The sequence below is a fragment of the Hyperolius riggenbachi genome, chromosome 4 (genome assembly GCF_040937935.1).
Source record: "Hyperolius riggenbachi isolate aHypRig1 chromosome 4, aHypRig1.pri, whole genome shotgun sequence".
NCBI classification, from domain to species: domain Eukaryota; kingdom Metazoa; phylum Chordata; class Amphibia; order Anura; family Hyperoliidae; genus Hyperolius; species Hyperolius riggenbachi.
In genome coordinates this window covers 44,864,563-44,890,105 of record NC_090649.1, presented here as the reverse complement: position 1 = coordinate 44,890,105, position 25,543 = coordinate 44,864,563, and the positions used below count along the sequence as shown (strand labels likewise).

The following is a 25,543-nucleotide window of genomic DNA, read 5'->3' as shown; positions in this document are numbered from 1 at the left end:
CCCTTTAAAAGAGGTAAAAATTTACTCCAAATGTTTTTTTGCAAACAGATCTCCAATTCTTCTTTCATTTGGACAAGTCAACCAGCATGTTTTTGAATCACTGAGGAGTGAGGACCTTTGGACAAGCCTGTGTACTGGATTAATAGTTAAAATTTAAATAGGAAAGATAACTTTGTAATAATTGGAATCATGTCAAATAAGTCACATGGCATCACAGTAGCGGAACAGTATAAATCTAGGAACATAAATCATACACCAAGGTAGACGCTGGGGAAAGAGGAGGTAGAATCGATCCCAATAACAAAAGGTAAGCTAGACCTATAGAAGTATCAGTGCACCACCTCCTTATATTGACTGCTGTGAGTTCACTAAATACTCAATGCATGGGCCATATGCAATTATCATTTTTTTTTCCCGAGTTTTTTCCTAGGTGATATTATCATACTTAAGCAATAAAATGCCTTTTAAGCCACCAGCAAGCAAGTAAATACTGAGAATAATTTTGACAGCACTTTTTCACCTACCTTTTAGTACTTTTTCAATTTCAGAGTGCTAAAAAGTTGTTTTAAACAGAAGATGAAAAATTATCGCCTAGGAGAAAACGTTGGACAAAAGTGATTTGCATATGTCCCATATAATAAGAATCCAATAATAATAATCCAAACATTTATATAGTGCTTTTCTCCTGTTGGACTCAAAGCGCTCAAGAGCTGCAGCCACTGGGACGGGCTCAGGAGGCCACCCTGCAGTGTTAGGGAGTCTTGCCTTGAACTCCCTACTGAATAGGAACTGACCCTAGCCAGGATTCAAACCTTGGTCTCCCATGTCTAAGGCAGAGCCCTTAACCAGTACACTATCCAATGATAATGAAATCATAATTAGCTCCCTTTGAACTCCTTCTCAGACTGCATGAGCAGTGTTGCTTGACAATTTTCTCAGCGAAAATGCTATTTTCAATTTCAACAAAATGTTGGCAAAAATGCATTCTATTTTTTTCAATGTGACAAAAATTAGTGAAAATTCAAACCTGTATTTTGAAATCCAAATTTACAAAAAAACACAAAATTGTTTATTTTTAGTGCAAAAATTTGCAAAAATTCACAAACTTATTACAAAATGATTTTCAATAGCATTTTTGCTTGAAACTTGAATTTAACAGTTTTTTTTTTCGCGAAAAGAATGCAAAAAAAAAAATATATCGTAATTTTCGCTCATCACGGTGTATGAGACACATTCAAATTTTATGCAGTGATTTTTTTCCAGACAATGGTACAGCAATAGAGGATGCAGGGGTTACAACCGCACTCCATGGGAAAGAGGGGCCCTTCTCCATCCATCTTATTAGCTTCACATTGGTGCCATGCTGGTCATTAACCTCTCTATATGTGCATTAAGGCTTCTTGCACACCAAGACGTTGCATTAATTGCCACGTTAAGGTCGCATAACGTGCACCTAACACAACGTTTGGTGCTGCAAGAGCCGACGGTAGAGTGAGCCGCGTTAGGCGGCTCGAGTCCTATAATGTCTCCCAGAGTGGCGCTGATTGGCCAGCGGGACCACGTGATGCGGAGCGAGACACTCCGCATCACGTGGTCCCGCCGGCCAATCAGCGCCCGCCAGTGCAGTGAATATTAAGTAGCCATGTGCGCGGCTACTGTAGCTGGCTCTCCCCGCCTCCTCTCCGCCCCCCACTGCGCATGTGCAAACAGTCTAACGCGGCTATAGCCGCTCCAACGCCGTAGCATGCTGCACTTTGCACAGAACGTGCAGCGTTACATGTAACGCAACGTGGGCTGTGTGAACAGCCCACTTGTGTTACATTGCTGTGCGTTGGGGGAGCGTTACAGGCGCACTAACGTGCGCCTGTAACGTCTTGGTGTGTAAGCAGCCTAACTGCAGAACTAAACTTCTATTTTGCATTGCACCTTAGTAAGAGGACTTTCTGGTTTAGCCTCTAAAGCTGGGAATAGACAGTACTGCTCGATTATGCCGCCCGCTCGTCCCCGCGCACGCCTGGATCGATTCCTGGTAGTCCCCGCGGGCGCCTCTCTAATCTTTTGCTTGTTTGTCCTTATTTTTTCCGATTTCCATTCCACATCGAGCACGGAATCGATCCGGCGGGTGATCGGACATGTCGGAATTTATCAATTGAGCCATCAAATGACTCAATGGAGCGGTACAAACGTAACGTCTATTCCCAGCATTACACACTCCTAGGAGTTCGGTTTCACCATGAGCTTGCTGGGAAATCTTTAATTCTGAATACAGTAGTAGTAATCCTTAACAAACTGTTTCCTTACTCTGATTACAATTCTCTGACACTGCACTGCAGCTGCACTACTTTTAAGTTTTGTGGTTCCATATCAATACAGTAATATATAGTATTGTAGTATAGTGTAGTATAGTATAGTATACAGAGTTCTTGAGGCCTCATGTAAAACTTGCACTGGGGTCCCAAGCTCCTCTGTTACGCCACTTTCTCCAGATAAAAGTCACCTCCAACCACGGCTACTTAGACATTTCTGTACCCCATACTGGGAAAACCCACTGGGCCCCCCTCATGCCAAATAAAGTATCTATCATGCCAGTAAAAAATGTATCTCCTGGGAGATAATCTTACACTTTAATTTAGAATAATTCAACACTCTGCTATGGAATAAAACAAAAAGTGATGTAAAAGTACTATGTAAATTATTTAGATTTTTTTTTTATTTTGCTGATGGTTTAACCATTTAGACGACCGCATCACCTCGATAGGCGAGAACGCGGCGGCAGCCCCTGGACTGTCTAATGCAAATTGGTGTCAAGTCCTGCGGTGGAGTTTTGCAGGAGGTCGCGCACATCTCCGCTTAAATGATGGAGCTCCGCTCTATCATCAGTCACCACGGTGATCGCCATTAGGAGACTGTTAGATGGTGAAACTGCCGTCTATTTACTCTGTACAACGCTGTGATCTAAGGCAGTACTGTACTGGGGACAGCTGTGTGACACGGCTGTCCCCCTGGGAGGCAGGAGAGTGATCGACTGTCATCGGCTGATGCCTATGACAGCCAGTCGCTGTGAAAAAAATGCACACATTTATTTAAAAAATAAAACAAATATTTAGAAAAAAAATTAATCATCCTGGGAGCGATCACAGCCCACCAACAGAAACCTCTGTTGGTGGGCAGAAAAGGGGGGGGGGATCACTTGTGTGCTGAGTTGTAGGGCCCTGCAGCGAGCCCTTAAAGGTGCAGTCGCTTAAATTTAAAAAAAAATAGCCTGGTCACTGGGTGTGCGTAAGCCTATGGTCTTTAAGAGGTTAAAAAGCATTTTACTGTCAAGCACAAGAAGGAGGAGAAGATGCGTACAGGGAAAAAAATTACTTGGCTTACCTCAATGGGAACAAAATTCATATAATAAATGGACTTTATTTTGCACTGGCAACGCATTTTGTGGGATTTCCTCAGGCCGATGAAAGTGCTGGAGTGTGCTTAAAGCCAAGTGTAGAGAGCCTCTAATTTTGGTTTTAATCTTTTGCCGACCGCGTCATGCCGATGGGCATGGATGCGGCGGCAGCCCCAGGACCACCTAACACCAATCAGCATAAAGTCCTTGGGGTGTGGTTTGTGGGCGCCGATGTGTGCACATCCGAGCTCTGATGGCGCTCCGCCTTCAGTCTACCTGCGGTGATCGCCAATGGGACTATTAGATGGCAAAACCACCATCTAATAACTTAGTACAGCGCTGTGATCTAAGGCAGCGCTGTACTGGGGACAGCCATGTGACACGGCCGTCTCCTCCAGGAGCTCAGAGGTGATCGGCTGTCATAGGCTTCAGCACAATGATTGGCTGGCTGGGGGAGGGAGGGATAAAATATAACAAAAATAGGTAGATTTATTTTAAAAATATTTACAAAAAATAAACAAACATCTGGGGGGGGGGTGACCAGACCCCACCAACAGAAAGCTCTGTTGGTGGGCAGAAAGGGGGGAGATCACTTGTGTGCTGAGTTGGACAGCCCTGCAGCGAGACCTTAAAGCTGCAGTGGCCAATTTCGTGAAAAATGGCCTGGTCTTTAGGGGGGTTTAACACTGCGGTCCTCAAGTGGTTAAGCACACGCCGGGAGTTTAAGTAGCCCCAATACCATAAAACGCGTTGTCAGTGCAAAATTGGTGGGTGGGAAATGCTGGTGGGGTGGAAAATGCTGGTGAGCTGGGAGGGTGGTCAGCACAGATGGCTGGTAGTGTGGGTCACACTGGGGGCTGGTGGGGTGAGAGGAAGAGTGGGTCATACTGGTAGTTGGTGAGGTGGGTCAGGCTGTTGGCTAGTGGGGTGGGTGTTAGGGTGGGTCAGGCTTCTGACTAGTGGGGAGAGTGGGAGGGTGGGTCAGATTGTTGGCTAGGGAGGTGGGTAGGTCAGGCTGCTGGCTAGGGGGGTGGGTGGGACTGTAGGTCAACCCAATAGCTGTGCCACTGGCTCCTAGTTCTACTTATCACAGGATCACTAGCAATAATAGTAACAAGGCTTAAATGGAACACAGAGCAGCTCTGTGACTTTTCATTCATAATCTACAACTTTTTGTTTTTCATTGTAGGAATTCAGCCGCCATGTTTCTTCCTGACCCAGTGACCGCCCTTCTGCTGGTTCTGCTGTGTTTGATACTGGTGAAACTGTTCTATGGCTCAGAACAGAAACATCCTAACTTTCCACCTGGACCCAAACCTTTGCCCTTCATCGGAAACCTGCATATGCTGAACTTGAAGAAACCCTACAAGACCTTCAAAGCGGTAGAGTGTAGCCTTCAGAGAGGTAGAGTGTAGCCTTCAGAGAGGTAGAGTGTAGCCTTCAGAGAGGTAGAGTGTAGCCTTCAGAGAGGTAGAGTGTAGGGATGCCTTCAGAGAGGTAGAGTGTAGGGATGTGTAATGATCTGCTCAGCTGTCTGCACGGGCAGACAGCTGTTTGTCCATTCTTTAGGTCTGAGTGTTGCAGGTCTCTGGAAAAGAGACCTGTCTTCGCTTTGCAACTTTCAGAGTTGCTCTGCTGGTGAGGAATTTGCATATACTTGTCATGCAAATTGGTTAGCTGCCTCCTTTCATGGCTTGCAGTATAAATACCTTGTGCTCCCAGAATTCCTTGCTGGTCATGAAGGTTTGTTCCTGCTATACTCTCCTAGAGTGTCAGCCTTGCTTGTTTGCTAAAGATTATCTTAGAGTAATTCCTGGGGACTGCACTAGGCATCCCTTCTAGTGCAGTCAGGTTGTATTATTTGTATTGCCTTGTTCTCCCTCTCTGTCTCGATTGCCTTGTCACCAGCGGCGGTCGACAGGGAATCGTTCTGTCTGTCTGGGAGTATAGGCCAGAGCTGCGGTTGCTACTGGCTGCTCCATCTGTCTGGACTGCATTAGCCCTAGTGGCAGTGCTTCCTTCTGTATTCTGCCTTAGGAGTGCTAACCAGAGCAGCGGTTGCTACTGGTAGCCCCATCTGTTTGTCTGTTTGGATCGCATTCGCTCTAGCGGTAGCAGCGGTGGTTCCTTCTGAACTCTGTCTGGGAGTGTAGGCCAGAGCTGCGGTTGCTGCTGGCTGCTCCTTCTCTCTGTCTTGTCTTGTACGAACGCTTGCTGTAGGCTCGGTGAGGTAGCCGTTTAGCAAGCGTTCGCATTCTCTATTTCGTGTTTGTGTTACATTGGTTAGTTAGGGTGGCACGCTTATCACTGGGCACCTAACGCGCGGTGATCATGCTTAAACGCGTTCGCTGTTGCGAATGAGTGCGGTGTTCGCGTTTAGCTAGTGTTTGTTATTTTCCTTGATATTTCTGATTGTTCTTGCTTGCTGTGCCTTTTGCTACTCTCGTGTTCTGTCCTGCTCGGTCTTCTGTCGCTTTTATCAATCGCCACTCTTGCGATTGCGTTCATACTTTGTTTCTGCTGATGTGTGTTCACCATCGCTGGGTGGCGACTAGATTGGAGGACACACATACATTCTGTCTCTGTGCTCTCTCTCTTTAAGGGATATCTTGCCCTGTATTGCTTAAACTCGTGCAATTCCCATCTGGCATCTGTGGCAGTACAGAGGCTGTGTCCGTCTGTACTCCACAGCTCCATCTGCCGGTGGGAATCTCCCTCTACAGGTGCATAGCATCATAGCTGGTATATAATTACACGCTTGTGGAGGATTTCCGTAGTGTCGGCGCACGTCTTGTGCGCTGACCACGGAGATAATTCCGCAATCGTTACAGGATGCCTTCTGAGAGGTAGAGTTAAGGGATTCTCATTCAGATTCCGCAGAAATGAAATTTACACATTTCCAATTGGAATTTGGAAATCGGAAGACGGAATTCTGCAGAAATCTGATTTACCACAACTCATTAATTTTAGCCCAGTTACAGAACTCAGAAGCATTGGACCAATCAGAGGATGCTGACATTTTCTGAAACATTTTAATTTTAGACCATTCACAAGATTGATTTTCCATTTTTTCGATTTCTGTTTTTACAATTTCCGTTTTTGTTTGTTGATGCGAAAAATACTAATAAAATACTCCTTAATAATTGGGAAAAAACAGAAAATCAGAAAAATTGAAAATCAGGAATCAGAATTTCCGTGGAATCGGAAATTACCATTTCCGACCATGCCTAGTAGAGTGCACTTTGTCATTATTGATAAGCGGATTATTTTAGTTAAATTTTGCTTTTATTTTATTCTGTTAAAATCATGGACTATATTTTTAGAAGACTTAAACTTAAGGAGGAAATCCAGTGGAAATAATGTAATTTAAAAAAATGCTTAATTTTTATTTATGTATAATTGATTTAGTCAGTGTTTGCTCACTGTAAAATCTTGACAAGTAGATGTACAGAGGCGCCAAAAGGATAAAATATGCTAAAATGTTTAAAATATTCGGGTGGCGGCGGTGGACCGGCCACTCAGAAATAGACTCGATGCTGTCGCTTAAGATAAAGACGATTTATTCACATACTCCATGAACAGAACCGCAACGTGTTTCACGGGTATATTCCTGCTTCCTCAGGCAATAAACAGAAAGGAGTACACAGTACAGTCTCAAGGTCACGAATAGCGCCTCTGGGAAAAGCGCCTCTGTAAAATCTTTCCTCTCCCTGATTTACACTCAGAAATGTATCACATAGTGACATTTCTACTGCTGGCAGGTGATGTCACTGGTAGGATATGCTGCTTGTTTTTTTTTTGGCAGTTGGAAACAGCTGATGTTTCCCACAATGCAACAAGGCTCCCACAATGTGATGTCAGGACCTCAGTGCTGTGAGGTGCTGACATCACACTGTGGGAGGGGTTTCACCACAAAATCAGCCATATAGAGCCCCCTGATGATCTGCTTGAGAAAAAGAATAGATTTCTCATGGGAAAGGGGGTATCAGCTACTGATTGGGATGGCGTTCAATTCTCGGTTACGGTTTCACTTTAAGTTCTGCTAATTGTCCCAACCCCGCCTCCTTCCAATGCACAGCTGGTGGAATCATGCTTTTACTACAAGAGATGCTAAGCATCCTAAAGATGTCCACTGTGCATTTATACATAACCTGTCCTATGTTACCCACCGCGCAGTGCCTATCTGTCTTCGGAATCTCGCTGCTCCATTAGCGCTATACACGCCTTTGGTATTTAGTGTGTGGTGCTTGTGTGACCAGTGATGAGCTCCGGATGAAATCCATATGAGTTTAATTCGGATTTCATCCTCCTAATCAGGGCTGCTTGTAAACTACGCCAGTGAGAATCTACGCATCGTAGTCCGCAACTACGCATCGTAGTTCATAGACGAAGTTTAAAAACATTGCGTACGTATTTCCGCGTAGTCGTAGTACCTCTATTGGAAGCTTCGCCCTCTACTCATAGTTGAGGTATGTATTGCGAAGTCAACTACGCGTGCGATAACTGCGTTTATATGGATTATTGCGCATGCGCAGAAATATTATTGCCCTTCTATACGTATAAAATTCCACATTGGAAGGTAAAATGTATGCATATATTAGTTCACCCATGCGCATATTTAGCGGATTATTGCGGAAATTTTTCCGCATAAGGGCATAAGCGTCCGCATACACTACGCTTCCCACTACGCGAAGCTTCCATATTTTAACGCGTAGTCTATGAAATATAAATGTAGCGAAGCTTCTGATTTTGAAACCGTAGTTTGCAAAGCGTAATTGCGTAGAACTACGCGTAGTTCCAGCGTAGAAAAGTTGGCTGACTACGACCATCCCTGCTCCTAATTAGTGCAGCTGAGCGGGTGTGTGCGGAGGGGTTAAACTTGCCCAGCAGCCTTCTTCTGTAACCCGTCCCACGGCGCGTCGCACACTTCGGTCATGTGACTACAAACACTTTCTCTTTCCGGGTTGAAGGAGGAAGCGTAGCAGTCATGTGACCGTGGCTTGGAACGTAATGTGGGATGGGTTAAAGAAGAACGCTGCTGGGTAAGTTAACCCCCCCCCCCCCCCCTCGCTCGCACACACTTGCACTAATTAGGAGGATGAAATCCGAATTAAACTCATTTGGATTTCATCCGGAGCTCATCACTGTGTGTGACGTTGTAGTGCTAACGGAACAGCAAGATTCCATAGCACTGGCGTATCTGGGTAATATAGAGCCTATGGCAAACACTGACATTTTGCCCCCCACACCTGGTCAGAGCCCCATTCCCCTCTAAAAAAGTTCATCCTTTCTTGTATACATGTGTTATGGTTGCCTGTGTTTTTGGCTTGGGATATTGTTAAAGTTACTTTTTTTTGGAAATATGTCTTCTTATTCCCTCTCTGTCTTCTTTACTAACACTATTCCAAGTGCACCCTACATACATAGGTTAAGTAGCCATGTTCCTTAGATAACAGAATTGATCTGATATGAGGTCTGAGTGACGAGGAGGCACAGGGCAAGCATGGTGGAGCAGCACAGGGGCAGGCGTGGGAGCAGGGAACAGGGGCAGGCATTGGATGCAGCACAGTAGCAGGCATAGCGCCCATGGTGCTGTGGCGCCCATGGTACCAGCCATGCCTGCACCCCTCTAGATACGCCTCTATTCCAAAGGATGGGTACTGTGCAGGGGGCAACATAGGACAGCTAATGTATAAATGAACACATGGGGGGCACATCTATACACTAGGGGGGCAGCACCAGGAATTTTTGTCATCTTAGAGACTTGTCCGGATATCACTTGCTGTTACTGCCGCACACCCGATCAACAACATCCTGACCTCTTGCAGCATGTACGATCGAGACATGCAAAATTGGTCGTATGGTTGATCAGGCATGCTCTTTACATCCGAGGAACCACTCAAAAAATCCATGAATCCTCTCCACTGTTTCCCCTGCAAGCTTTGGCAAAGGGATGACCAGTGTGGAGGAGGTCATTATCAGTGGGGCCTGTGTTCGCAATGGTATCTGCTGCAGAAATGAATGGAGAAGCCAGACTGGAGAGAGCTTTGTAGGTCAGGGTTAGAAGCCCAAACTCGACCTTTAATGTGATATGCAGGCAGAGAAAGTAGAATTAAAATCCTCATCACCTGCAACTGGAGGGGGTAAGAACCTCCTCTTCAGTATACAAGCACCACACAGTGGCTTCCATAGATGCATGGTTGCATTTGGTGTGTACGCAGCTTGTACACTTTCTGAAGCAGGTAATGTACAACATTTCACTGCCGCATTCCACTGCCACTGCCCACCAGTCCCCAGGCTGCAATGGGAAGAGGGTGACGAGGGCTATTTTACATCCATGAATAATTTCCCTGGTATTGAGCAGAGGAGAGTATCACAATATTCTAGTCTATACAAAGGTTTCCAATAAAGTCCTACTCATAGTTAAAGATGAACATTGTCAGCTAATTACGATTACCCAAAATTTGGTGTACATTTTTGTCATTATGGCTATACATACTGTAATATTAATTTGGACATCCAATTGATTTCATATAGTCCTTTTGTAATTTCCTGTAATTTTTGCGTATTTTGCATGTAACTTCTTGCCAAATTTAGCAGTTAATATCAAAGCCCTCGTACATGCAAATGTCACCAAAATTGCTACATATATGTTATAGAGAATAGTGGGAACAAGAATATATATATAGACATTTTTTTTATTTTTATTTTCAAAAAGACCTTGTAGTTTTTTCAGTTTAAAAAAAAATGCAAAGTAAAAATGTTTTTCAACTCAGAAATAACAGTGCGTGATGACAATGCATGATGACAATAGTGATGGGCCGAACCTCCGATTTTCGGTTCGCGAACCCGGTTCACGAACTTCCGCAAAATGTTCAGTTCGTGCGAACTTGCGCGAACCGCAATAGACTTCAATGGGGAGGCGAACTTAAAATTTTAGAAGAATTTCTACCGGCTGGAAAAATGATAGAAAACATGTTTCAAGGGTTCTAATACCTGGAGGAAGACATGATTGAGTGAAATATACATCAAAAGTCCCATTCAGAAATCTACATTTCACATAAACCCCTATTTTAAGGTCACAAATCTCATTCAATGTTCAATTACAGGCCTACACTGCTTTACAACATCAGGCAGTGTATCCCTCTCTCCCTCCTCCCAGAGGGAGGAGGGTCTCATCTTCCAGAGAATTGTAGAATTTCAAAAGCCAGCTTATATACCTTGGCCAAAAATTGAACCTAGGTCTTGGCCGGGAATTGAACCCAGGTCTGAGTGCTTGGTAGATAGCTCTCTTAACCGCTATACCACCACCAACACTACATGCTGAAGGCAGCCTAGCATGTACCATTATGATATATCCAAAAGAAAAATTAGCTTGCTTAAAGATTTGTAGGCTTTCAAAAGCCAGCTTACATACCACGGCCCGGAATTGAACCCAGGTCTGAGTGTATGGTAAATAGCTCTCTTAACCGCAATACCACAACCAACAGTACATTCTGAAACCAGCCTAGCATGTACCATTATGATATATCCTAGAGAAAAATTAGCTTGCATAAAGATTTGTAGGCTTTCAAAAGCCAGCTTACACATACCTTGGCCCGGAAATTGAACCCAGGTCTGAGTGCATGGTAGATAGCTCTCTTAACCGCTATACCACCACCAACACTGCATGCTGAAGCCAGCCTAGCATGTACCATTGTGATCAATCCAAGAGAAAAATGAGCTTGCTCTCTCTCTCTCTCTCTCTCTCTCTCTCTCTCTAGGACTTGATGGTTTTAAGCTGAAAATTCACTTCAGTGGCATCAATGGATACCAGCAGAATTTCACAGGCAATTTCGGAATTCTGCTGGATTGAAAAAGCAATTCCGTTCTGACCAAATGGAATGGAATGACCAATTTCTGCCCAAAATTGCGGAAAAAACAATTCCGCGGAAAGCGGTGACCATCCCTACTAAAGAGAGAGAGAGAGAGATGAATCTAAATGGATATCTGGGGTTCTCTTTGGACAACTGTTGAACACAAAAGGCAAGGCCATGCCTGGGTTGTTTTGAACCACCAACCTTTTAGTTATCAGCCAAACACACTAACCAATTGTGCCACAGAGACTGTGTACCACAGAGACTGTGCACGCAGTTGCTGTTGAATGATTTTATGGGGATGTATGTGTGTCTTTTGGAGGAAGGAAGTAAGTCTGCTCCAAGAAGTTTGAGCATGTAGTGTTGGTGGTATAATGGTTAGGATAGCAGCCTACAGAGCGATACGCCTGGGTTCTATTCCTGGCCAGTGTGAGTTGGCTTTTGACATACTACACATCCTTAAGCAATCTAATTTTTTTCTTGGATATATCATAATGGTGCATGCTAGGCTGGTTTCAGAATGTAGTGTTGGTGGTGGTATAGCGGTTAAGAGAGCCATCTACCATGCTCTCAGACCTGGGTTCAATTCCTGGACAAGGTATGTAAGCTGGCTTTTGAAAGCCTACAAATCTTTAAGCAAGTTCATTTTTCTCTACGATATATCATAATGGTACATGCTAGGCTGGCTTCAGAATGTAGTGTTGGTAGTGGTATAGCGGTTAAGAGAGCTATCTACCATGCACTCAGACCTGAGTTCAATTCCCGGCCAAGGTATATAAGCTGGCTTTTGAAATTCTACAATTCCATGGAAAATGAGACCCTCCTCCCTCCGGGAGTGAGGGAGGAAGTAATATAAGGAACAACAATTAGCTAGGAGCAAGCCTATAAGAGCCTAACTAAACTCTCCCTAGCAGAGTCTGTCAGCAGCTGTCCCTTAACTAATTAGTGTAGGCAGACTAGTGAGAAAATGGCACAAGGACCTTGCCTTTTATAAGGGGGGGGGTGGGGCTCTAGGAGTGAGTGCAGTCTGATTGGCAACAATGTGCCTGCTGACTGTGATGTAGAGGATCAAAGTTCTGCTCAATAGGGCATTATGAGGCGAATTGAACTTCCGGGAAAGTTTTCCTTCGCAGGCGAACGCGAACCACCCGAAGTTTGCCTGGAACCGTTCGCCGGCGAACCGGTCAGTCCATCTCTAGATGACCATGTACATTTCTGTTGCTGTAAATTCACATGCCAACATTTTGTGGCAGCTACACAAAATTGTGATGCCACGATGCCCAGGCAAAACAAAAAGAAAACAAACAAACAAAAAAATATATCTAAACTCCACCTGGCATGCACATAAGAACGGATTTCCTCACAAATTGGTATAATTATTCAAAATGTTCTCTAATACTGGGTACCCCAAAGTAAGAGTTGAATCCAAACATAAAACATTGAGAACAGTTGACAACAGCTGACAAACATGTACTGTACTAGCCTATGAGTTTTCCAGTCTCTAGTTACATGCAGGTCCATTCCACAGTACAAGTTTAGTTTCTAAAGGGGCCCATACACCTAACGATTTTCCCGCTGAAATACGGCCGTTTCGATCACAGTGATCGAAACGGCCGTGAAATCGCCGCGCACACCGCTGACAGAATGATGGATATCCGTCCGAAATCCATCGTTCCCGTCGACTCCCATCGATCCATTCGTGGGGAAGATTTTTCTCGATCGCCGGCGGGTCGGGAGTGCATCGATAGCGACATTCGAATGCCTGACGACCGACACAATACAGCGGAGATGCATTACCTGCTCCGCCGGCGCGAGTCCCCGCTGTCACCTCCCGACTCCCGGCTGGCATCTTTTCCGCATCACGGCATCCGGCATAACTTCCTGTGTCACTGCAGTGACAGCAGAAGTACAAATAGAGGGCGCTCTATTTGAACTTCCGCTGTCACTGGAGTGACAGAAAGTTATGCGCGAATGCCGGATGTGTGATGCAGAAGGTGATGGGAGAAGATGCCAGCCGGGAGCCGATGCTGAGAAGGTGTCGGGACCAGGCGGAGAAGAAGACAGCGGTGGACCAGGGGACTCGCGCAGGGAACAGGTAATGTATGCAGGGGGCGGGCGGCAGCAGCGGCAGCTCCACAGATTGTGAACGGTTTCAGACTGAAATCGATTCACAATCTGTTTGCAGTAAGGTGGCCATACGATCCCTATCTGATCAGATTCGATCAGAGAGGGATCTATCTTTTGGTCGAATCTGATGGCAAATCGACCAGTGTATGGCCACCTTAAGGCAAAGCAACTCCCCCATCTCATTGTGCTATATATTCATGCATAGTATACAGTAGATATATGCTGCAAGAGTGTGCTATTCAGGTGGCAGCAAATACAAAATGAAAGGATGCAATGCATGCCCTGCCCACTATGGGCTTGATTCACAAAGCGGTGCTAACCTACTTAGCACGTCTAAAGTCTTTAGACACGCTAACCAGGGTGCTAAGTAGGTTAGCACCGGATTTCTCAATCAGTGTATGGCCACCTTAAGGCAAAGCAACTCCCCCATCTCATTGTGCTATATATTCATGCATAGTATACAGTAGATATATGCTGCAAGAGTGTGCTATTCAGGTGGCAGCAAATACAAAATGAAAGGATGCAATGCATGCCCTGCCCACTATGGGCTTGATTCACAAAGCGGTGCTAACCTACTTAGCACGTCTAAAGTCTTTAGACACGCTAACCAGGGTGCTAAGTAGGTTAGCACCGGATTTCTCAATCAGATCGCGCACTAACTTTGCGCGTGCAAAGTTTTACGCGCGCAAAGTTTTATGCGCGCTAAGTCCCATAGGCTTTAATAGGCACTTCGTGCGGAGCGCCCTGCGCTCTGCGCAGTACGCGCGTAAAGTTTTACGCGCATAAAGTTTTGCGCGCGTAAAGTTTTATGCGCGAAAAGCTTGTTTAGACGTGCTAAGGGGGTTTTCACAGGCGTGCTAACAGTTAGCACCGCTTTGTGAATCAAGTCCTATGTGACATATTAGACATTTACCTAGTTGACCTATGCCTAGAAGCAGCCCTGAATTCCCTGTTTTTTTTTTTTTTTTTATTTATTTAAAATCATGTAGAATCACAAATGTTCTGATTGTCTCATTTACAGCTTGCAAAGAAATATGGATCCGTTTTCAGTGTTCAGCTTGGGGCACGGAAGGTTGTTGTCCTGTGTGGCTATGAAACAGTTAAAGATGCTCTTGTTAACCATGCCGAAGAATTTGCTGACAGAGCTTCTGTCCCCATCTTCCACGATATCACCAAAGGATATGGTACATTTTTCTTATTTGTTAGCTCCATAGTTCTCTCCATGTGATCTCCTGTATCAGGAAGGGTGACTTCTGTTTTCTTAACCACTTACGTACTAGCAGTCTCCGGCTCCTTAACTACTTTAGGACTGAGCTGATTGAAATCTATGCCCTGTTTTGGTGGTTACCTGGCTGGCAGGGCGTAGATTTCAATCAGCCGCCGCTCCGCGCATCTGCCGTTTCCGTCGCTCCCGCCGATCTTCCCGCTTATTCCCCGCTGTCTCTCACCGCAGCTCACTGGCTCTGCCTGTCTCTATGATGGCAGAGTCATGTGAGCGGGTCACGAGCCGATTTCATTGGCTCCTGACCCTGTCTATCAACGTAAGCCGCTCCCATTGGCTTACATTAATAGGCAGGGGCAGGAGCCAATGAAAGCGGCTTCTGACCGGCTCACAAGAAACTCTGCTGTCATAGAGACAGCAGAGTGGGTGGCCCAGGTTCCCAACGTGTGACGGTGATGGCGATTTCAGCAGGTATGTGTGGCAATTTGCCGTTTTCTGTCAGGATTCCGCCGTTTCTGTACCAGTGGTCTCTACTCCTTAAAGAGACTCCGTAACAAAAATTGCATCCTGTTTTTTATCATCCTACAAGTTCCAAAAGCTATTCTAATGTGCTCTGGCTTACTGCAGCACTTTCTGCTATCAGTCTCTGTAATAAATAAACTTATCTCTCTCTTGTCAGACTTGTCGGCCTGTGTCTGGAAGGCTGCCAAGTTCTTCAGTGTTGTAGTTCTGTGATGCATCTCCCCCCTCCAGGCCCCTCTCTGCACACTGCCTGTGTATTATTTAGATTAGGGCAGCTTCTCTCTGCTCTCTTATCTTTTACAAGCTGGATTAATCCTCCTCTGAGCTGGCTGGGCTTTCACATACTGAGGAATTACATACAGGCAGAGCTGTCTGCACTCTGCAGGAAGAAACAGCCTGACACTTCAGTGGAAGATAGCTGCAGGGGGAAAGAAACACACAATGATCTCTTGAGATTCAAAAGGAAGGGTGTATACAGCCTGCTTGTGTATGGATGTATTTTCTATGTGTGGACATACTGTACATCAACCTACTTCCTGTTTTGGTGGCCATTTTGTTTGTTTATAAACAAACTTTTAAAAACTGTTTTTAACCACTTTTAATGCGGCGAGGAGCGTCGAAATTGTGACAGAGGGTAATAGGAGATGTCCCCTAACGCACTGGTATGTTTACTTTTGTGCGATTTTAACAATACAGATTCTCTTTAAGGGGGCAGAGACCGCTGGTACTTAAGTGGTTAAGGACCAGAGACTGGTATCAAAAAATGGGGCTTATTGGTGTCTGTTGCACGGACCTGTGAGCTGGTCAGGAGCCAATTTCATTGGCTCCCGACCCTGTGATCAATGTGAGACAACTTACTTACTGTTCTCAGAGGAGCTCACAATCTAATTCCTACCATATTCATAGTGTAATGTCCTACCATATTATTATTATATATTGATATAGTGCTGACAACTTCTGCAGCATTTTACACAGTACATGGTCATTTCACTGACTGTCCTCAGAGAAGCACAAAATCTAATCCTACCATAGTCATAGTCTAACGCCCTACCATATTATTCTTATGTATTTATATAGCACTGACATCTTCTGCAGCACATTACAGAGTACATAGTCATGTCACTGACTGTCCTCAGAGGAGCTCACAATCTAATCCTACCATAGTCATAGTGTAATGTCCTTCCATATTATTATTATGTATTTATATAGCACTGACATCTTCTGCAGGACATTACAGAGTACATAGTCATGTCACTGACTGTCCTCAGAGGAGCTCACAATCTAATCCTGTCATAGTCTAATGTCCTACCATATTATAATTATGTATTTAGATAGCACTGACATCTTCTGCAGCACATTACAGAGTACATAGTCATGTCACTGACTGTCCTCAGAGGAGCTCACAATCTAATCCTACCATATGTTCGTAGTCTAAGGCTAATTTTAGGACGAAGCCAATTAAATTATCTGTATGTTTTGGGGATGTGGAAGGAAATCAGTATGCCTGGAGTAAACCCGTGCAGTCACGGGGAAAACATTCCAACTCTGTGCAGATAGTTCCCTGGCTGGGATTCTAACTGAGGAGTGAGGACCAGTGCTGTAAGTCTAGAGCGCTATCCTCTATGCCCCATGTTGCACGTGATGCATCACATTGCAACATGATGCAAGTATATTTTTAAAGGGGTTCTGTGGGGGTGCCTAAGAATAAAAACTACCATTTACCTGGGGCTTCTATCAGCCCCCTGTAGCAGTAATGTCCCACGCCGTCCTCCTCTAATCGCTCGTTCCCCGCCGCCGGACCCTGTCTACCGCGGCACGCCATCTAACTGCGGCTGCGCGGCCTGTACGCTCCCCCCTGCATCATCAGAAGCTTACTGCGCAGGCACAGTACAAGAAAACTACGTACTGCGCCTGCGCAGTAAGCTTCTGATGACGCGAATGGCAGTGCGCATTATTCGGCTATGCTCGGTACCAGCGGCGGGGAACGGTGGATTGTAGGAGGACGGCATGGGACATTACTGCTACAGGGGGCTGATAGAAGCCCCAGGTAAGTGGCAGTTTTTTATCTTCAGGCACCCCCCCCCCAGAACCCCTTCTGCCGGTTCTGCCAGAGTGAAGCAGTGCATGCTGTGTGTCTACCGGACAGTGGCAGTGAAGCATGACTTCAATGACCTGTATGGTCATATCACACTTTTTAACACATGATGTGACTTTTTACCACCGTTGAGCTGCGATATTATCACAACGCAATGCGCTTTGTTTGAAAGTGTGAAAAACTCATGATTTGCTTAACCTCCTTGCCGGTTCAATTCCTCCGGCAAGGAGGCAGCGCAGGAGTTTTTTTTTTTTTTTTTAATCATGTAGCGAGCCTAGGGCTCGCTACATGATAGCCGCTGAGCGGCGGCATCCCCCAACCCACTCTGATCACCTTCGGCGATCAGAGTAAGCAGGAAATCCCGTTCAGAACGGGATTTCCTGCAGGGCTTCCCCGGTCGCCATGGCGATGGGGCGGGATGACGTCACCGACGTCATGGACGTCGGGACGTCATAGGGAATCCCGATCCGCCCCTCAACGCTGCCTGGCACTGATTGGCCAGGCAGCGCAGGGGTCTGGGGCGGGGGGGAGTGACTCAGCGCAGCGGATTGCGGCGGATCGGCGGCAAGCGGCGGAGATCGGAAGTTACAAGCAGCTAGCAAAGTGCTAGCTGCTTGTAACAAAAAAAAATTATGCAAATCAGCCCAGCGGGGCCTGAGAAATCCTCCTGCGCAGGTTACCCCGAACTGAGTTCGGGATAACCGGCAAGGAGGTTAAAAGACAAATGTCATTTTTAGCACTCTCTCATCTAATGATAGTTCATAGAAATCTCTTTAAAACATTATAGGCCCATATGCAATTAACTTTTTCTCCTGAGTTTTCTCCAAGGTGATAATTTTAAATTTGCCAATAAAATGCCTTTACACCACCAGACAGCAAGAAAATACTCAAAATAATTTCGATAGTACTATTTCACCTACTTGTCAGTACTTTTTCAGTTGAAAAGTGCTGGAAAGTTATTTTAAATAGAAGATAATAAAATGATCTCCTAGGAGAAAACTCAAGAGAAAAAGTGAATTGCATATGGGCCCATATGTTTTTATTAAAGTGGTATGAAACCCAGCATTTCTTCTTTATTTACAGCATATAATATACTACCACAATTTTTTAAAGCTGAACAGCATTCAAACAGTTAAACACAGGACTTACTTTTTGAATAGAAAGCTCCCTGCAGTGAGAGCCGCATCCAAACTGGTGATAACATTACCTTGTGTTTACTTAATTGTAGCAAGAGAGGAAAGTAAACATTCCCTAGCAGTGCGGAAAGTCCTACTAAAGGCTGCCATACACTGGTCGATTGCCACCAGATCGACCAACAGATAGATCCCTCTCTGATCAGAGAAGGCTCTAATGGCTGCCATACACTGCACACAGATTTTGAATCGATTTCAGCATGAAATCGATTCACAACCTGTGGAACTGCTGCTTCCACCAGCTTGGCTGCCCCTGTTCCCCAGGCCAGCAGCAATACATCACCTGTCCTCCGGCCCGAGCCCCTGGGTCCGTGCTGTCCCTTCTTCCGGTGTCCTCCTCCATTTTCTCTTCACTTTCTGTCCCATCCTGTGACAAGCAGAAGTTCAAACAGTAGAGTGCCCTCTACTGTTTGAACTTTGCCTTCTCACAGGACAGGAAGTGAAGATGGAGAAGATGCCTGAAGTGAGAGATGGCCGGGGCTGGGGGACTTGCGCCAGCAGACAGGCGATGTATTGCTGTGTCTGTCATCGCCGTATCGAATGCCACTAACGACACGCTCCCAACCTGCTGGCGATCAACCTAAATTTTCTGCCTGGACAGATCGACTGAATCAATTGATTTTGGGTGGAAAACAGTTGATCGGTCAACATTTGCGTTAACGATTTCACAGCAGATTCGATCACAGTGATCGAATCTGCTGTATTTAGATGGGAAATCGTTGTAGTGTATGGGTACCTTAATGTGTCCAGAACACAGACAGCAGCTCAGAAATCATCATTACTGGGTACATTACAATATAATTACACCAGTTATGAATAAAATGCAATGGCAGCTTTCAGAGCAAATAAACTGTACTTTGGGAACTTGTCATTTCTAAATGAATAATACTACTTGTGCACAGAAGCAAATATGATACAATATGAGTATTATGTCAAAGTTTAATACCGCTTTAAAATGTAACATGGGTTCATTGATTTTCCTCTCTACCTGCTGCATTTGTCTCTGCGAGCTTTCTGGACTGCTTGGAAGGAGAATCTCCTGTACATCTCATCACTGTGCCAAGGTATTTCACAATGATTTTCAAACAAACTTTACTTGGATTGTATTATTGTTTTATATTATTATTAGAAGTCAGGTCCACTGTCTCCTCACTTGAACCCCATCCTCTCCATGCAAACACTTTGAAAACCTGGCATCCTTACTAGACAGTTCCCTCGCTGCCCTCTCCAGCCGCTCCGTTCTTGGTATCACCCCAACCCTGTGTAAGAATTTGTGTGAAAATATGTGGGCATGAGGAAACTTACTGCACTGAAGTCAATGAGCGTAAGCGTAAACACTTTTTTTCAAGGTCTCATTTTCACAAAAACTATTAAGTGAAGGAAAATTACAAATTTTGATGGAAAAATGACTTTGTCCTGTGGGTACAAGTACAACAATAAATACTACATAGTGCATACATGTCAAACTCTGGCCCACATGCAAAATCTGGCCTGCAGAGCCATCAAATTTGACTCACAAGTAGGGATGCTCATTCGGATTCCGCGGAAATGCAATTTCCAAAATTCCGATCGCAAATTGCATTTCCGCATCGGAATGCGGAAATCGGTACATGCAAGTGCGGTAGGTGGATTGGATATTGCAGAAATTCCACTCAAATTTAACATCGATTTTCTCAAAAACTATAAAGTCTTTTTGAAAACTTATTTTAGCATCTTGTTCACAAGATTCTGTTTAATAAACCCTGAAAATTTGGTGTTTCTAGGACTTATGGGGGCTTTGCTATTAACCGCTAAAGTCGGCGAATTTTTACTGTAATGTAAAATGCAGAAAATAGGCAGATGCCTATTTTCTGCATTTTACATTACAGTAAAAATCTGCCAACTTTAGCGGTTAATAGCAAAGCCCTTATAAGTCCTATAAACACCACATTTTCAGGGTTTATTAAACAGAATCTTCTGAACAAGATGCTAAAAGAAGTTTTCAAAAAGACTTTATAGTTTTTGAGAAAATCGATGTTAAAGTCGGGTGGAATTTCCGCGATTTCCAGCGGAAATTCTGCCTTGGAATTCGGAAATTGGTAACGGAAAGCGAAATCGGTAATTGTCAATGGCGGAATGCGGATTTACCGCGGAATCGGAAATTGGCATTTCCGACCACTTTGATTTCCCCACTTTGCATTATGTTTGGCCCACTTTAGACCACCAGGGAAGCAATATTGGAGGTGGGTCCCTAGATAATTCTATGAGGGAGTGAGAATGCACTAGACACCAGGAAACTTAGGAAACTTTATAAGGGAGGGAGGGGGCCACTAGACATTAAAGTTTGCCCACGACTTTGTCACTGTGTTCAATTTTGGCCCACTTTGTATTTCAGTTTGACACCTCTGGCATAGAAGTAGGTGGATCTAGCATTAATATACTTACCTTGGGTAGCTTTGCCTCTGGTCATGTATGCTTTAACCAGTTCTGGAACTTTGGTACGTATACTGTATATACACCCATGTGTACTTCACTTGCAGATCAGGGGCATATGTAAATATGCACTGTTTACTTCCCACCGCCGCCTTTTGCGATTCCAGCAATATTTCCGTTCACCTTCATTGCATCTCCTCCTTCCTTGATCAGTGTATGGGAAACAGCTGTTCTCAACCCCAGTCACCTTACCTATAATGAATGAGAGCTTGCGGCATTGAGACGCAGTTCTCATTCAAAACCGAAAGTAAATTGTTACGCACAAACACACTAGTTCCTGTCTACTGTTAACAGCAGGTGGAACTAGGTGTAGTGGCCAGAAAGTAAAATACACCCAAATTCAACATAATACACTTTTACATTCAAAAATTTAATAAATATTTATTATTTTTTTAACCCTTTCCACCCCTACTCCAGTTACGAAAATAAATCACTTGTAAAAAAATAAATTTAAAAAATTACATAATTAAAAAAAAACTACATAAATAGTTACCTTAGGGACTTTTTAAATATGTATGTCATGAGGGCATATTATTGTTGCTTTTGTAAATAAAGGCTTGTAATTATTTTTATAGTATAAAAAAAATGAAATGGAAAAAATACACCTTTATTTTTAAATAAAATATTATCGCCATACATTGTACTAGGGACGCAATTTAAATGTTATAATAACCGAGACAAATGGGCAAATAAAATGTGTCTGTTTTATCTTAACAATAACATTTTTATAGCGCTGTCTCTGGTTCACTTTAAACACGTCCAGAGATGGAGCTGTCCTGATCTGCTGTGGTAAGGAGTTCCATAACGTAGGAACAGCATGACAGGAGGCGCTGGGACCAAAAGTTTCCAGGTGGACTCTGGGTATGACTAGATTATTAGAACCTGTGGATCTGAGATTGCAGGGATTGCTACGCAGCTGTAACATTTCTTTCATGTATCCAGGGCCAAGATTATGTAGTGATTATGTAGTGATTAAATGTCAGTAGACCGATCTTAAATAAATCAATAGCTTGATTTTTGTGATGTTCTTTAGGTGAAAGTAGGATGATTTCCCCACAGCAGAGATGTGAGATCTGAAGTTGAAAACCCCATCCATTAGAACTCCCAGGCTACGCACAGAGCTGTGTAAATCCGTGCCTTCTATTCCCAGTGGTGAAGACTGCAAGTGAAGTTGTTTTGTTGTCATGTGCTGCCCTCCGATCAGACTTCAGTTTTATCTGCATTTAGTCTCAGCCAGTTGTCACTCATCTATTGCTGTAGTTCGGCCAAGCAGGCGTTTATAGTTGGAGTTGGGTCTGTCACATCAGGCTTGAAAGAAAGATATAGTTGGGTGTCGTCCACATAGCAGTGGTATGTCAGGCCGTGTTTTTGGATTTGTTTTCCAAGCAGTAACATGTAAATTGTGAAAAGAAGGGGAGAAAGGATTGAGCTCTGGGGCACCCCATACTTAAGTGGTACAGAGGTGGGCATGAAGGACCTCATAGACACTTTTTGGGTTCTGCCACTCAAGAAGGATTGGAACCACTGGAGAACTATGCCATCAATGCCGCAGTATTCCTGTAGCTTGCTTATCAAGATGGCATGGTAAGCTGTATCAATGGCTGCAGAAAGGTCCAGCAGTATCAGGATGGAGCACTCTCCTCTGTCTCTTACCATGATGAGCAGGTGGTTGCAGATTTGGATGAGGGCAGTTTCAGTGTTGTGATGTTTCCTGAAGCCAGACTGGAATGGGTCATATATGTTGTTTTGAAAGGTTTTGGCTTCCAGCTGGAGGTATATGGCTTTTTCAATTACTTTACTCAGGAAGGGAAGGTTAGAGACAGCTCTGTAGCTGGTCATTGCATCTGGGTCCAGGGAGGGTTTTTTGAGGAGAGGCCTGATGATTGCTTCCTTCAGTGAAGCCGGAAGTTTACCCGATTGTAAGAAGAAGTTTACAATTTTGAGGAATACCGTAACAAACAGGTCAGGGTAGTTCAATATGAACTGTGTTAGGCCAGGATCCAGGTCACTGGTAGTTTGGCAGAGGTGAAGGAGGATGCTTGATGTGACTTCTTCATCAATTTCCTTTAAAGAGACACTGAAGCGAGAATAAATCTCGCTTCAGTGCTTATATTCAGCAGGGGCATGTGTGCCCCTGCTAAAATGCCGCTATCCGGCAGCTAAACGGGGGTCCCTTACCCCCCAAATCCCCCCCTGCAAAATCTACGACCAACTTGGTCGTAGATTTTGCTGCTGTTGAGGCAGGGCTAACGGCTGCAGCCCTGCCTCTCAGCGCCATCTATCAGCGGCGCATCGCCGCCTCTCCCCCGCCCCTCTCAGCGAAGGAAGATTGAGAGGGGCGGGGGAGAGGTGGAGATAAGCGATGACAGACGCGCATGAGGCAGGGCTGCGGCCATTAGCCATGCCTCAATGCGGAAGTGATCCCCCGCTGCACAGAGGGGATTTGGGAGGTAAGGGACCCCCGTTTAGCTGCGGGATAGCAGCGTTTTAGCAGGGACACACATGCCCCTGCTGAATATGAGCTCTGAAGCAAGATTTATTCTTGCTTCAGTGTCTCTTTAAGTTTGACCAAGGTGTTATGTTGTCTCTGCTAATGGTCTTTCGAGATATATTAGGCTCAGATGCTGTATAGCATACTGTATTTTAACTACAATGGCTGAAAGCTGAGAAATTTTGAATTTTTGCAGTTCTTGTCTTCTTCTTCCCTATACAATGCATACAAAATTAAATAATTATTACCAAAAAAAGTACTGCCCAAAGAAAGCCTAGTTTGTCCGCAAAAAATAATATATAGATCTTTTCAGTGTGATAAGTAGTGATAAAGTTACTGCCTAATGAATGGAAGGAGTGTGATGTGAAAATTGCTCTGGTCTTGAAGGGGGAAAAAAAACCTGTGGTAGGGAAGTGGTAATCATTCATGTTTTCCTATTTTCTTCAGTTTCTCTTTAGGACTTGTTTTTTCAAATGGTGACAATTGGAAAGTGATGAGGCGCTTTGCTCTTGCCACTCTGAGGGATTATGGAATGGGGAAGAAAACTATTGAAAACAAAATCAATGAGGAGTGTGAATATCTGATAAAGAAGTTCAAGTCCTACCAAGGTTAGTCGCCAGTTGTACTAGCAGGATGGTGCCACCTTTGCAACATGGATTTCAGTCAACAGGTTAAAACGGAACTGCAATTCACTTTATGCAAACTTGAAAAAATTGTCCCTTACTGGAACTTTAACCTCAATATTGCAAACCCCCCAACCTTCTCTTTCCTTCTCTAGCCAGACCCTGACCACCCAAATGCTGCTTAACACTAAAAGTCAGTACACTCCTTCTAATAAAATGGGCCAAAGTGGCCACTAAAGACTAAAGAGATTTGGCATGCCAAAACAAGTGCAGCCTAATTCCATTGCTTTCTTCCATGCCCCCTCTCTTCTGTAATGAGCTTCACATCGTCCATCTGACACTCTCCACAGGAACAGAACAAATCACTAGCCTGCAGGCTGGGAGGACCTGCCTGTACAACATCATCACAAACTGTCCCCTGAGGGACCCAATTTCTGCTGAACAACAGCAATCTAAAGTATGTACGAAGCTTTAGAGTGCATACATAAATCTAATTCTGATTGGCCAATAATAATATGGGAGCTTAACTACAGAATCTGTTCATAATATTCAAAATCTGTTGGCTCTCATACTACGTGGAGGTGACAAAACTGACCAATCAATGGCCAATCAAAATAGGATGTATGTATGCATCCTTTTCCTAGCTCCATCAGTAGCAGCTTATTGCTTAACGTGAACCAGAGACAAAGCACCCTCATGTATTTTACCATATATATCTGTGGGAACATTAGATAATGCTTTCTGTTTCATTCTGCACTACACAGCCTGCTTCTAATCAGCCCTAATAAAATCCCCGACTGTGCATTCAGTCTGGCTTTGCTCAGGAATCGTTATAGCTCAGTCTGTGTTCTCTGTTGTCTTTTCAAGCCCAAGCCTGCCCCCTGCTGGCTCTGCTCAGGAATCATTATAGCTGGGTCATTATAGCAAAGCCAGACTGAACGCTCAGTGGGGGATTTTATCAGGTCTGGTAAGAAACAAGCTGTGCAGTGCAGAATGAAACATACAGCAGGGTAGTTGTTTTCTCTAATGTTCCCACTGATCTATATGGTAAAATACATGAGGGTGCTTCGTCTCTGGATCACTTTAAGGTGAGACCCCAGATTTGTTTACGAAATAATCTAAATTTATGTCCGATATATTACTAGCTAGGATTAATGTCAAACACTTTTTTCCAAACTGGGTAACTTGTTTCTGTGCCCATAATCATCCAGACCCTACGTGGCTTCTTCCCCATGGTTCTAACCTAGTCAGTCAACTTTGGAGTGCCTATGTTGTTGTAAGTCACTCAATTTGTCAAACAAGGCCTTGTACTTGGCGCAGAAAAGGTTCAGATGCAGAGCGTCAGTGGGATGTCTCACAACACTACCTTGGTTGACTTTAGTCTGGTGATTCTACAATAGTGTTGACCAATAATAATCATCAGTGGTGTCACGGGGGGGGGGGTTAAATGTAAATGTATGTAAATACAAACCAAGCTAGTGCCTGATGTACTTTTCCCTCCTACTCTTCTCCCTTCTGGCTGCTCCATGTTGAGCTGATAACGGAGTTCAGAGG

General features: G+C 44.4%; 1 protein-coding gene across 1 annotated transcript in view; it reads left to right on the top strand.

Annotated features, from left to right (window-relative positions):
* The first annotated feature begins 212 nt into the window (after positions 1–212).
* LOC137571194 (cytochrome P450 2K6-like) overlaps positions 213–25,543 on the top strand; it is a 64,948-nt gene continuing 39,617 nt past the window's right edge. The window contains exons 1-4 of the mRNA XM_068280018.1: positions 213–307; positions 4,578–4,770; positions 14,393–14,555; positions 23,825–23,974. Of these exons, the coding sequence (XP_068136119.1) occupies positions 4,591–4,770; positions 14,393–14,555; positions 23,825–23,974 (493 nt within the window). The 5' untranslated portion in view covers positions 213–307; positions 4,578–4,590. The remainder of the gene's footprint in view (positions 308–4,577; positions 4,771–14,392; positions 14,556–23,824; positions 23,975–25,543) is intronic.